This window comes from Lethenteron reissneri, chromosome 18 (genome assembly GCF_015708825.2).
Source record: "Lethenteron reissneri isolate LAM-NWPU_2019-01 chromosome 18, ASM1570882v1, whole genome shotgun sequence".
Lineage (NCBI taxonomy): Eukaryota > Metazoa > Chordata > Hyperoartia > Petromyzontiformes > Petromyzontidae > Lethenteron > Lethenteron reissneri.
Genome location: NC_083796.1, coordinates 4,274,720 through 4,289,677, shown reverse-complemented (window position 1 = coordinate 4,289,677; position 14,958 = coordinate 4,274,720). Strand labels below are relative to the sequence as shown.

At 42.7% G+C, this 14,958-nt stretch overlaps 1 protein-coding gene across 1 annotated transcript in view; it reads left to right on the top strand.

Moving 5' to 3' along the window:
• The window catches only part of LOC133343623 (sodium/potassium/calcium exchanger 2-like), a 50,238-nt gene extending 42,176 nt beyond the window's left edge, over positions 1-8,062 (top strand). Inside the window, exons 7-11 of the mRNA XM_061553314.1 lie at positions 42-172; positions 833-985; positions 1,901-1,990; positions 2,863-3,029; positions 4,523-8,062. Of these exons, the coding sequence (XP_061409298.1) occupies positions 42-172; positions 833-985; positions 1,901-1,990; positions 2,863-3,029; positions 4,523-4,772 (791 nt within the window). The 3' untranslated portion in view covers positions 4,773-8,062. The remainder of the gene's footprint in view (positions 1-41; positions 173-832; positions 986-1,900; positions 1,991-2,862; positions 3,030-4,522) is intronic.
• The last annotated feature ends 6,896 nt before the right edge of the window (positions 8,063-14,958 follow it).

The window sequence follows — 14,958 nt, the reverse complement described above, 5'->3', positions numbered from 1 at the left end:
ACAGTCCTTATCAAATGCATCATCTGCGTCTGGTTTATCAGTAGGGGAGAATGAAGCCAACGTGGACAGCCCGGGCCTGACCTCGCCTGCCCAAGAGACAATCTCTCCAAGCAACAAACCCAACGGCAGTGCTGCCCCACAGAAGATCGACGCTGCCAATGGTGCAAGCCAGGTGGGTTCAGGAGCAACCTGTACACACGGTATACAAGTAGGAATGCCACCACTACTGGATTTGCCAGCATTGGCCTATTTTTTGCGGTAGCTATCCTGGGAAATCCATTTTTCTAGGACATTAAAAGTCCCATCCTTTGTCAATTATGAAATAACATATCACTCAAAACATTGCATCCTAAACTAAAACTAGACTTCTTATTTTACCAGATAAGTCCTGCTGAACTATATACATGTAGATATGTTTTAGAATCTACCTGGCCACAAATGATAGCTCAACGAAGTGGCTTATCATGTGGAAATTTATAGCAGCCAAATACTCTAAACACATCCTTTTAAATGTGGAGGAAAAAACCAGAGGACCTGGAGAAAAATCCATGTGATCACGGGGAAAACATGAAATCTCCAAATATACAACAGGCATCAGGGTCGAGATTGAACCCATGACCTCCTGCATACCAGTTGACATCTCGTCATCCTACTTTAGATTGAAAACTGTCTTTACAACTGCTTTTGGTATTTAGTTTATCCTTCCCCGCACCTCTGGTTAGCCCTCTTGGCTACTTACGATGCGAAAGAAGTTCAACATACATATCTACATGATTGTCGGTCTGCCATGACTCGCTTCACAGCACTGACCGCTGCTTTTCTCTGACAACAGTCGGTCGATGACGCGAGTGACGAGAAGGAAGAGGAGGAGGAGAAGCCCTTGAGCATGCGGTGGCCGGAATCGACCAAGAAGCAAATCTCTTATGTCTTCTTACTGCCGCTGGTCCTGCCTCTCTGGATCACCCTGCCTGACGTCCGCAATCACGTACGTTTCCCTCATTCACAACGAACGATTCGAATGGATGCAGCATGGCGCGGGTGGCCCCACGAGCCACAAACTAAAACATTCGTATCGTCAAGAGCTGTACAAGACGCTACGGTGGCAAGATGTTAATTACCTCGCCTGGTATATAGTAGGTTGTGGGTTCGATCCCGACACCTGTATATTTGGAGTTTGCATGTACTCCTCATGGTTGCATGGATTTGTCTCCGGGTCCTCCGGTTTTCCCCTCCATATTTAGAAACATGCGTTTAAAGTGTTGTATTTGGCTGTTTTAAATGTCCACGTGGTGAGCCACTTCGTTAAGCTATCATTTATGGCCAGGTCGCTTCTGAAAAAAGAGCTGTATTGCTCAGTGGGCCTTACCTGGTAAAATAAAGAAAAATAGTTTAGTTTCATAGTTTAGTATGTATGTATGCTGAACTTCTTTCGCGTCGTATGTAGCCAACCGTGCTAATTGGAGGAGCGGGGTGATGACACGGCCAGTTGGCTCAAACTGGTCAGTTGTGAAGTATTGAACTTAGACATATGCGAGAGAGCAGTCCCACCATGAGTGCTCAGGTCTGACTCCGCTGCCAGAAGCGACTGTTCCAGGCCGCTGCCACTTCCGCATTTTTTTTAATGAGAAGTAAAATATAAGCTGCATATTCTTTTTCTTCAGAGGCCCATATGACCCGGGAGCCGTGTGTGGCTCTCAATGTGGTTTGGCCACCCCCCGTTTATAGCATTGAAATATATCAGTGTCTAACTGATGTGGCTGTCATGGCTTCTTACCCAAAAGGCCAATAGATCGAGTGAAATAGATGAAGAATAATCAGATGAGTGACTGAAAATTAATGTACTACATTGTGTCCCGGAGCGAGTGAGATGACTCTACGTCTGTCATTCTATTCCTGCCAGCGCTCCAAAAGGTTCTTCATGGTCACCTTCTTCGGCTCCATCCTTTGGATCGCCATTTTCTCCTACCTCATGGTGTGGTGGGCTCACCAGGTGACTTCACAGCAACCACGAGTGCTAGATCTTCCACGTCTCCAAGTTCACGGCCAAACAATAATTTGTCGGTTTTCTGAGATCTTGCGAGCTGCAAATTATTATATTACGCATTTATTTAGTGACATAAAGCTTTATTTATTTATTTATTTGCTGGCTGCCAGAATATAAATTCCTCATTGTCTGCACAAGTAGGCATTCTTATTATGAATGCCATAGGCTCATCAATTTCGACTTAAATTGATTATTTTGCTCATAATACATGCAATGGAATCATGCGTTTAAGAACAGATGATTTACTACTTATGCAAATCACATGTTAATCTTAAATTTAGATGAATGGGGTGAAGGAGAGCTGTACAAAGAAAGAGCAAATTAGAAACAATACAAAATGAGACAGAGAGAGAATTGCATGGAATCACAATCATTAAATTGTGATCATTCCATACCGAATGGTAAAGTTCCAGGTTTGTGTCAGTGCAGGTTTCACTTTAAAACAAGACATTTGTTTGGAACAACATGTTCGAGTCATCTGCTTACAAACCTCTCCAGTGGACCCAGCTGATGTCACGCACTCATGAACGCCATGAAACCACAATGTAGCTCTTGTGCCTTTACCTTTCCATACAACGTTGTGACGCCATGCGTAACGTCGCAAACTTCCTTCGCTTCAAGGTGACCGAGTGGCTAAGAGGTGACAATAACCAATGATGTTTCAACATTACGCATTATGGACATTGCAGTGTCGGCTGTATCCTACGAAGCAGAGTTTGGCATCTTAAAACCATACCTTGGCGGTGGGAGTGACCGAGGCAGAGCATGATGCCGTGTGCCTCCGACTGATGCCGTGAACGCCCCCGTTACGAGCGCAGGTTGGGGAGACCATTGGCATCACGGAGGAGATCATGGGGCTGACGATCCTGGCGGCGGGCACCTCCATCCCTGACCTCATCACCAGCGTCATCGTCGCTCGCAAGGGACTGGGCGACATGGCCGTCTCCAGCTCTGTGGGCAGCAACATCTTTGACATCACCGTGGGGTGAGAGAGTATCACACCGCATTGCCACTTTCATCAAAACATATCACCGCCTTCATTAAACCCTCTACGATGGGTTTTGTGATTGTATCGCGTGTTGTTCAGCACAATGTACAACATTGTTCTTCACACACTTGGAACTGAACAAGAAGCCGGCATGTGGAGCGAAACGTCGGACATGGTGATGAAAAACACGTGGAGTAACCCGTAAACCCATGGAAGAGAGCTACAGAGCACAACTGAAAAAACCTACCCAGTATTATTTACTAAATACTGTGAAAATTTGCCTAAGATGCTGAAGTTATGTTTCCAGCTTGATGATATGGTAATTAGTTTTGGTCTTTTTGTTACTTCAAAATGTAGTGAACAAGTTTGTTTGGTGCTTTGGATTTAAATCTGAGCTGTTACTGTTAATAATTTTTGGTTCTGAAGTGTCGTGGGATTATGGGCTCAGCCTAGTCACGAAGTTTTTGCTGAAAAAAAACATAACATCACATTTTTCACTTAATGTTACTAAATTACATCTCTCAGACTTCAATTGACACGTGATGAAAATTACATTCAGAATGTTATGAGGTGTGTCCCCAAATGTGGATAAATAGGCCTTTTGAAGTGTCTTTAGAACAAGTGATGTCATGTCATCATCTTGGGGTTGTTCTCTGACATGGGGTGCTGCGGTGTTACAACAATATACAACACCAAGTTTTCCTAGGTGCTCTCATGTATAAGTTAATACATTTTCATAGGGTCGGAGCCCCCTTTTGCATGTTCATTTGAAATAATATAACGGATTGGGAAGATAGAAATAATGCGTATTGAGAAATAGTCGAAGGGAGTTGCAAATTCAATGCCACGTATGGATTTCTGTTCAACTATGTGTACACCGCACAAACGCAGAGATATAGCTGCACAAATATTAAAGACTGCTGCCCTTCGGCTTTTATGAACCATATTAGGCATCAGAGGTAAATACTACAGGCAGGCAGAGAACATGCTGTTGTCACAGACCCGGATTTTCAGTGTTCCATCAATCGATTTCAGTCAGCAAAGAGCTACTTTACTGGACATATATAAATCTGACCATGTCAGGCTCTTATGATCTAAATATCAGGGTATCATCTATTTTTTCAAAATGAATGCATCGTTTAAACTATACTTGTAAGCATCCTATAACTTCCGCATCGCACATTGTCAGCAGTCCTCAAGTTGCAAAAATGTTGCCTTTGTCCAGAAGACCATAAATGCATCCATACTAGTAACAACTTGGCATGTTTCGTTTCTGTGACAAACCTTACTAATTGGCTGTGTCGGGTGGTGGCGGGTTTAACGGCACATTTATGTCTACGCGATCTAACCCAATATTATGTATAATATTGCTCGTGAGAGCCTACGTGTTAATTACGGTATTGTCAGTCATTACATTGGGTATCGTCCCCATCGTCCGTTGTGCTCATACTGGTGGTGGTGGCGGTGTGTTTGGGCCACGTGGTGCGCAGGCTGCCAATGCCCTGGCTCATGTTCTCGCTGGTGAAGGGCTTTGCACCGGTGCAGGTGAGCAGCAATGGCCTCTTCTGCGCTATCGTGCTGCTCTTCCTCATGCTCCTCTTCGTGATCCTCACCATCGCCGCGTGCCGCTGGCACATGAACAAGCTGCTGGGATTCTCCATGTTCCTGCTTTACTTTGTGTTCCTTATCATCAGCGTCATGCTGGAGACTCGAACCCTGCACTGCCCGGTTACCATATGAGCTCCCCAGGCATCCCAGCCTCTGTGCCCGCCTTGAGGAGATAAAAGTCTCCGGCCGGTGTTCTGGAGATTCCTTTCTCAACCCGATCTTTGAAAAGGTCTCGTCATGTGAAGGTGTCCAGAGAGCATCGCTGCTGAATGATCCACGGGGTGCATCTGCGTCCATCAAAACACCCGAGAAATAAGACCTCTGCTTCAAGAACTACCTTCCGAGCAACATCATTTTGTCACCGATGGACAACCTGGATGTTCCATCTTGATTTCAGTTGCCTACCAGCTATCATCACCAAATCAACCTCCATCACCAATGGCACGGACTGGGAGTGAATGGAGAGCAGAAGAAACAAAAAAATGCATGAAGGCAGAAGGATCAAATGAGGTGTACAAATGTCATAACGTGAAACTGATTGACCAACGCTGTTTGCTTTTGTCTGCTGCTGCTGCTTAGGAAGTTGAACACGGGGAGCTTTTGCAATTGCTTCATGTTGCACAAGACGATGTTTTTAAATCAACTTACAAACTATCGGAGAGAGAGAACATGCGCACTGAGGTGGCGTTATGCTATGACACGAGCTCACGCAGCATGGATCGTCCGAGCTCGAACTGATCCGTTTCCATTATGACCCGAAACCTCATCAAGTCCATTGGTGTTCGACGTGCAATGATTGGTAACATGCTGATAATTCATCTTGTAGTTTCAGGGGCATCACAATACAATGCGGGTGTACCACTTCTTATCAGTACGTAGTCACGCAGGTTAGAGAAACAATGCCCAACCATGTATCAAACGTCATACTCCCAGCTCTTACGTTAACACAGGAATGGAATGCACATGTCTTTTTTGAAGTGGCATAAACCACCGATGATGCTAGATTTCTCTTGCGGGTCGAGGCACAGTTGCATGAGGAATCATACCCGGGGGTATTCCTACGGCGTTAGCTCGTAAGTCCAGTACACATTGCAACTCGCTGTTGATGTCGATGCAAGTGTCGGCACACAGAGCCTGTGCACACAAACGCATTCTGCAGCATCCCCAGAAAAAAAAAAGCTAAATTCGCTCGGAGGGGCAACGCCACTTGAGTGCGTCTCAAAGCTGGCGACGTGTGCGTGGCAATAACACACAACACACCTTACCGAGTCCGGAGTTCTATGGTAAAGGATGACAATCGATGTGGACAAAACCGAAACGGCTAACGGGTGTCCTTCACTTTGTTTCAAATTAACACACTTGCACTTAAACGAGATGTGGGAATGTCTTGCAGTGTTTACAGCATGTTGGCGACAGCGTTTCCTTTGAAGCCGATCTTTGTCAGTTTCAACCACGACTCTGCGCGCATTGGTCCCTCTGGGATGGGAGTGTCGTGTCAGAAGGCCACCAGCAGCACGGACTCTGTGCACAGGATCTCGTTTCGTCGCCGTCGACACACAGGGCGAAATTGAAATTTGCATGTGCGCTCGGCTTAGGGAGACAAATTCTGCCGCGTACGAAGCGTGTCAAAAAAAATAGATGACATTGCATGCCAGCTTTCTATTCCTACTTTAGTGTAATGGGACTTAAAGAGTTAGCATCTTCGGACATTGTATTCATCAGAAGGCTTAATTGAAAACTCAATCAACACTATATATGCATGATAGTTGCCTTGCTGTGAGACAGTGAACATTCATATAAATGTTTATTGTTGTTGGTTCCTTTTTTTTTCTTTCTTCAGAATGGAACATGTCCCTGTTGTTGTTGTTGTTGTGGGAGTGTGCTGTCCACGTCTGCTGATGCCACCTAAGGGTGACTGTAGGCGTCCATTCGACACGAAGTTGTTAACGGTACTCTCCGTCGTGGTGAATGACCTTTCGTGTGTCACGTTGTCTCTGCGTTCCTTCGCGAGACTCAATCTTGAAGTCTGAGCATCGCCATCGAATCACCTGCTTGTCTATGTGGAAGGTTATCGTGATTCGTCTTCTTTACCCCAAAGCACCAAAATATTTTCAACCAAAAAGGAAATACCACACACATGGCAAGTCAAGATGCAGAGGAGTTATCATTGCCTTTCATGTTTAGAAACGGACTATTATTATTGCAGTCATAAGTTAGATTGTAAAAGTCACATTGCACTTTTTGAATGTGGATTCAACTCCTGTATTTCGCTCGACGTTTCTTTTTTACTCATGCTATACTTTCAGAAGACACTGCTGTATTCTGCTCACGATGAATGTAAGGAGTCTGCATGGGGAAGGCTGGAGGGGAACGGTGGGGGGGGGGGGAGTTGTCGTTATCTGCTGAGAGAAAATTCACCTTTCCATCATTTACAAAACTTATCGACTTTTATTTACACTCCACAGGTTGTTTGCCTCGCATCACATTTCACAGAGGCAACCATAAAATATCCATATATATCGCTGCAAAGACTTGAACATCCTATACCTGCTTGGCTCGTTGCTCCACCATAACCTGTGCTTGAAGTCTTGTATGCGCGAGGCCTACTTGTCCTAGTGCGGTCACTGTCTAATGTGGTATGATGCCAGCCAAAGTTGCGTGAGTGTGCAATTGTGCATGTTTTTGCTTTTACATGTAAATCTCCCTCTACCACAACGGGAGGGTGGGGTAGAGAGATGCTATTTAACTCAGAAATGTAAAACGATATGCTGCGTAGCTCAAAGTACAATTTACAGTTGTAGTAGTAGTAACCAGCCTTATTTGTTTAACGGACCACTTCCAATAATATATCAGTCAGTATTGCCATGAAAAATATACATACTATACCATCCTAAACATACAATGTTTGTGTGTAACAAATATCCCCTCCCTCCGCCTCCTTTGAAATAATTGCGTCAAAATGTGTTCAGACACTGGTGTCTCTCTACCCCGGTGTCATGGTCCATGAGCGAGAGCAGATAAGAAACTTGAACAAAAGAAGACTTTCCGACGTGTAAAAACACGTTTCAAGATACTGTAAGTTGAAGCATGATTAATCCACTCGGCAATTCAGGTTACAACCCAACGTCGCCCGTGCGTTGGCTGCATGTAAACATCCAAAAAACGTTTCCTGGCCTGCTAGCTAACTAACTAGTTAACTCGCTAATTAACTAGCTAACTAGCTAACTAACTAGTTAACTAGCTAACTAACTAATCAACTAGCTAACTAACTAGTTAACTAGCTAACTAACTAATCAACTAGCTGACTAACTAGCTAATTAACTAGTTAACTAGCTAACTAACTAGTTAACTCGCTAACTAACTAGTTAACTCGCTAACTAACTAGTTAACTAGCTAACTAACTAATCAACTAGCTGACTAACTAGCTAATTAACTAGTTAACTCGCTAACTAACTAGTTAACTCGCTAACTAACTAGTTAACTAGCTAACTAACTAATCAACTAGCTGACTAACTAGCTAATTAACTAGTTAACTCGCTAACTAACTAGTTAACTCGCTAACTAACTAGTTAACTAGCTAACTAACTAATCAACTAGCTGACTAACTAGCTAATTAACTAGTTAACTCGCTAACTAACTAGTTAACTCGCTAACTAACTAGTTAACTAGCTAACTAACTAGTTAACTAGCTAACTAACTAATCAACTAGCTGACTAACTAGCTAATTAACTAGTTAACTAGCTAACTAATCAACTAGCTGACTAACTAACTAGTTAACTAGCTAACTAACTAGTTAACTAGCTAACTAACTAATCAACTAGCTGACTAACTAGCTAATTAACTAGTTAACTAGCTAACTAGCTGGCTGTCTGCAAACAGAACAGTTCTGGCGTTGCACGTTTACTGGAGCATCAGCCGTCCCCGCAATTAAATGTTGTATCTGCGCCACTTCTTGTCAAATACTCCGCGGGATATGGCAAGAACCCAATCATCAGTGGGTTTGTTTCTCTATTGTTGGGTTTTAGGTCATTGCTGCTGTTGCTGCTGCTGCTGCTTATTGCTGCTGTGCGGGTTGCAGTGTGCGTCGCAGGCATGTTTGGTACGCGAGGTGACCAGAATGTGAATGGCGTTTGTCGGGATAGAGAGGCTGAAATGGCCTTTTGGCCAATGCACGTCATACATCTTGAACGTACCACTACCCGCTAGCATGGAACGTTGGACCAACGTTGGGTCCCCCCGCCCCCACCCCCCGAGTGGCCGAGCCTCGTGTAGCCAAGTGGTGTATACTTGGGTGTGCGCAAAGCGTTTTGCTTTGCGAAAAAAATGACTCTTAGGGTGCATACATTTAAAGCCTTAAGTTTGTAACTTTTAGGATAAGCGCCTAACTTGTTTCAGTTAATTTCAAAGTGAGCGTCATAGTTTAAGTAAAGCCGAACTCATGTTCACAGCGTGATGTTCTTAACGGTTCATGGTCATAAACAAAATCCGACCGCGGAAAGATGTGCTCATCGAAGACATCCTGCAAAGACTTGCAGGAGAAAAATTAAACCACTGTTTTATATGAAGCAGCAGCAACTGCTGCTGCGGCTACCCTTTGCTTGTATCTCATACTATTTGGCACAGATAATGACCCAGCAAACATGGAAACGTCGAGCCAACGTTGGCCAAAACAGTCCCAACCGCAGTCTCACGTTGACCCCAACGTTCCACGTTCACTGGGGAGACGGCTGATATCGCCCATGGGGGGCTTAAGACACCATGTATGACAGTGGCATGTCAGTGGTGTTGTATATACACATTGAAGATTGACCGATACCTTTGGCCAATTGACACGGCATGCAATGAGCATTCAAAGTCCCTGAGAAAAGGTCAATGCAGAAACAAATCTTTGGTGTACAACGGAATTTAATTTAGGCAGTGGTGGTTGTTTTAGTCATCCAGGCAAGGTATTGGTCAATCGCAAGATACGTTATACTGTACTTAATTGTATTGCACTGTATACATTAGAAACTAGTGTATTAGCCCGTGTAGTTAGCCGTTTGAAGACAAATACTTAAATATATAATGTATGTATGTATACACAATGATATTTTTACCAGATTCTAAGCAATATGGTTGTATTTATAGCAAAGTTATCTGTTGTGTGTTCGTTCAGTTTCGAGTCAATGGGAAAAAATAGATCGCATTGGACGCATTATCTTGAGCCCAAGGAATGTTTAAAAATCACCAGACCCAAAATGACGTTGCTGGTTTCGACATTGTGCGAGGAACATTTGCGACGGGTTCATGCCCACGTTGATACCACCAGTGGCAGCTGGTGGGAATGTATGTTGGTGAAACGAGGAAGTTCAAGGCTTAGGTGCTGCGGTGTGAAATGTGTCTTATGTTAATAAGTTAAACCAAGATTGTTGCCCAGCAAGGCTCTGGCAGGCAAGTGTCTCGGGCTGGTGTTCCCCATTATTGGCCAGAAGAAGAAAAAAACACATCAACCGATAAATCGTCCCGATCTGCTCTGTTAATGCAAAGCTGCGTACCGTGCTGAAAGACGTTCAACATACATACAAACCAAGCGCAGTTTAACGCAGCACATGCGTAAAAAAATCACACAAACAATAATAAAATCTGTAACTTACAAGAAGAACCCACGATCAAAATAGAATAATAGTGCAGGCCCCAAAAACCATAAGTTTCCAAGAACAGATACAAAACAAGTGCGGTGTGAACACGTCACTTGTACGGTGTAGGGCCGCACGCCCATGGGAAAGGTGCAAAATGACTCCCCACGTGTTTGTCAAGGTGGAGCGAGTTACAAGCAGTCGCCTTTACAGACGAGTGTAAAAAACATATGAAATAGCGTCGCAGTAAATATGGGACGACGTCGGGCCAAGGTTGGTCCAACGGTTCCAACCACATGTCAACGTTGACATGTTTACCAGGATGCAGGTGATAAGGCTTAAACATGTAGGCACAGGTAAGTAGTATAAGACTAGATTTGAAGCTTTCGTGACTGCAAGGATTCATACTCTTAGGTTCTTTCGTAAAGTCACGTAGGTGAAAAAATTATTATAATAAAATAATATTATTTCCCTTCTATGTGACTTTACTGAAAGAACCAAGAAGATGAATCACTGCAGTCACGAAAGCTTTAAATCGAAAAATAAAATAATAATAAATGATTTAATTATTTTCATTTATTATTATTTTATTATTATGTTTTTACCTACGTGACTTTACCGAAAGAAGCTAAGAGTATAGTATAAGGCTATTTTATTTCCTTCATTTTTCATTTTATTGCAGGCCCCTAGTGACCCGGCGCACGCCACTGATTGATTCGACTCATAACTCCTCATTGTCCTGGAATTCAGCAACTTCCACTCCCCAGACACGCTGTGACCACTGCATTAGCTGAACCACCACCTACACTATAGGAAACGTTATCGCGTGTTGTTGGACTATTAAAAACCACCGCGTCAGTTTTCCCATGAGAACAATTATTGTCAAGGCAAAATGGGATAGCTGCTACGTTCACAAAATCCATCCGGGATGCCCCCCCCCCCCGGCCCCCCTTGAAATGCTATGCATTTAATATTTAATGATCCCTGGAAGCGGTTAGAGTGAATATATTATTAGAGGGGTGGGTGTTAATGCTTCTACGTTTTTTTTTTACGAATGAAGCATCAGATTTTGTGTAAAAAAAACATTTACGCGACAACAATGGAGCTTTTATTTTGATTTAAAGCTTTCGTGACTGCAGGGATTCATATTCTTGGTTCTTTCGGTAAAGTCAGGTAGACGGGAAATAATAAAATAATACAAAAATAAAACAATAAAAATTCTCACGACGTTTCGACTGCAACACAAGCAATCATCATCAGGTGTGAAATCCACATTTTTCGAATTTTCTTGCTGTGGATTTCACACCTGATGATGATTGCTTGTGTTGCAGTCGAAACGTCGTGAGAATTTTTATTGTTTTATATTTTTATTATTTCCCTTCTACGTGACTTTACCGAAAGAACCAAGAATAACAATGTAGCTTCTTCTTGGTTCTTTCGGTAAAGTCATGTAGAATGGAAATAATTAAATAATAAAAATAAAACATTGTATTTAATTATTTTTATTATTAAATGAAACATAATCTTTTATTATGTTTTATTTATATTATTTTATTATTTACATTCTACGTGACTTTACCGAAAAAACCAAGAAGATGAATCCCTGCAGTCACGAAAGCTTTAAATCGAAATGTAACAATGTAGCTGTTACACTGATGTGAACTCCCACGTTGTTGCATGAAGGTAGCGTCAGCCTCACTCACTCGACGTTGCATATTGAATGATGAATGATCCGTGGCGGTCCCATACGCAATTGCAGCGAAACAAACTCCCCTTTACAAAACTATACACTCAGTGTGCCCCATAGGTCACACCCCAAGCATCGGACAATTTGAAGTATTCGAGAAAGCCGTTCCGACCCTAGCTAAAACAATGGAACACATTTTGACCCCTTTGCTGGGCTTGGTAAGAGACTCGTTGGCCGAGCGATGGCTGTTGTGACGCATCTTTGTATTGCTTCACCCTTCTCCCCCCTGTTTAATGTGCACTGCAGTACACACTAGGGTTGCCACCTCTGAGGTATACACCGGGGCATAACATGGGAATATTAATATCTCACAATACCGTAAGAGGGGGAATCCCACGTAAATGCATTGTCTTGTGCAGCTGACAAAAACCGGGTCCCGGGAACACGTAGATACCCAATAGCGGGTGATTTGGCCTACTCTGCTTTCAAGCATGCTGGCCAGACGTCTTGTCAAAGAGTGTGAGTACTCAAATTCTACTCCAGGCACCGCGTGCGACCTGTAGATGGGTGTGGGGGATTTGATAAATGTTCCAAATGTTTTCAACTGCCCCAATTTTTTCGATTTAAAGCTTTCGTGACTGCAGGGATTCATCTTCTTGGTTCTTTTGGTAAAGTCACGTAGAAGGGAAATAATAAAATAATAAAAATAAAACTTTATAAAATACAATTCTCACGACGTTTCGGCCACAACGCAAGCAGCCGTCCTCAGGTGAAGAACAGGTCTGTCAGAAAGACAGCGTCTGAAAGACGCTGTCTTTCCGACAGACCTGTTCTACGTGACTTTACCGAAAGAACCAGGAAGATGCCCCAAATTTCTTTGTGACAGGAGAAGTCCTTTATAAAGAGGACGTTCCTAGAAGAAGAAAAGCGGGCAGGTGGCAACTCTAGTAATGTACACTGGCACTGGGTATTTCTTTGACAAAGAACACTTGCTGAGGACAATAATCCGTTGTGACCCACCTCGACGCTGGTGCCGTTTGCTGTTGAGAGCTCTCCGTCTGTCTGGTGCTGGTGGGTCCCTGTAGTTCCCCATGTCTCGGCATAGCGTGCGTGCGCTTGTGCCGATTAAACCTTTTTATGCAGGCTCCTTGACAGAGCCCTTGAACAGGGGCCTCGATTCACGGACACTCTTGCACAGAAGGTACTTCACCTTTATCTTAAGATCAAATTTGCGTTTTTTTTACTTTGAAAGTATTTTTTGTACATGCCACATACACTGTTAATAATGGCAAACGATTTATAAAAGCTACTTTTTTTACACCTATAGATCACATTTAATTAATTGCATCCTTTTTAATTACATGTAATGTTTTCTCTACATAATCGTAAATATTCAGATGGGTAGAATCACAAGATTTGCAGCATATCCATTTTTGTTTACAATTGCATTTACTTGTATTCAATAATTGCATCACAGTGCAACCGTTACCATGTAAACTGTCACGTGGTTTTTATTTCTGTATTTTTTTCACCAGTGACGTATTTGAAAAAATAAGCTTGTAGACTGCATACAATCCAACGATCGACTAAATGGACTAGAGCGTTACTTTTAGCATGTGTAGAAATACAAACGTTGGTATGCCCTTTATTTCAGGTACACATAGAACCAAATTAATTGTTAGAGAATGTTAATGTTTTCTTCTGAATTTTGGCCAAAATGTGCCAATGTCTCCATAAGCAGCAATGGAGAAAACCCATCCAGTTAATATGTTTCAGCCATTTCGTCAACATGTTGATATACTTCTAGATTTGAAGATTTCGTGACTGCAAGGATTCATACTCTTTAAGTTGTTTCGGTAAAGTCACGTAGGGGGGGAAAAATAGATAAATAAATAATACAAATTTGACATAGTAATAGAAATAAAATAATATTGAAAAAATTCAGCTTTATTATTTTATTTCTATTATTATTTCTATCATTTTTTTTACCTACGTGACTTTACCGAAAAAACCTAAGAGTATGTTGATATACATGGACTCCTCTACTTACGAACGAGTTATGTTCCAGATGTCTGTTCGTAAGTCGATTTGTTCGTAAGTCCAACTTTACTCCTTTCGATTCCAAACGTGTTGTACGGCATGTACACTAAACACGGGGATTGGCTTTAAAAGTTGTATAATCTCCTGCAGATGTAGAAGCCACCACGGCCATCTATTGCGTAACAAGTTCGTAAGTCGAGTGTTCGTAAGTCGAGGAGTCACTGTTACCCACTCAGTTGCAGCCACACGAACTTAAAAGTGACGGATCAGCCCTGCAATTGCCTGCTCACGCCACTGCTGATGAAAATGCCTCCACTATACGAAACTCCATAGAGGCCATCTAAAGGGTATTTAGTCTACTCTTCTAAGCTGTTCAGACTACACGAGACCTGCCGATTGACTGCAGTGCATCCATTAACCCATTCCGATGACGTACGTACGCGTATGTCATCGGTTTTTCTTCCGATTCCGTTCTGATGACGTATGTGAAAAACTAAAATAACGTCATCAGTGCCGAGGCTTCCACAAGGCCATGAGGGAGGGCGTGGCATAGTTTGGTGCCAGCTATTACAGCGTGTGGTCGTGTCGATACAGTTCTCTGCGGTGAGTACAATATCTTTATAAACAAAGGCGCTATGCCGAAATAAAATTAACGCTAACCGCTTGCGCGTTCCGAGAATCAGCGGTAAACGGGACACCCACCTTGCAACTTGCAGACGTCTCGGAACGGGAAAGAGTTAATACTTCATTAGACCTCCTTTGCCAGTACCAAAATATAATAGGGTTTTCCCCTTTTATCTGGCAAAACTGAAACCTTTTTACGAGGATTCATGTCTGCATTAACCACAATACTTGCAGTCAAAATGCAAACAAAAAACATACTATGATAATATATGCATTGTCCTTGAAACTGATTGGTCCACACCAAGGGACGTCCCTTTTGACTGCAAGTATTGTGGTTAATGCAAACATGAAT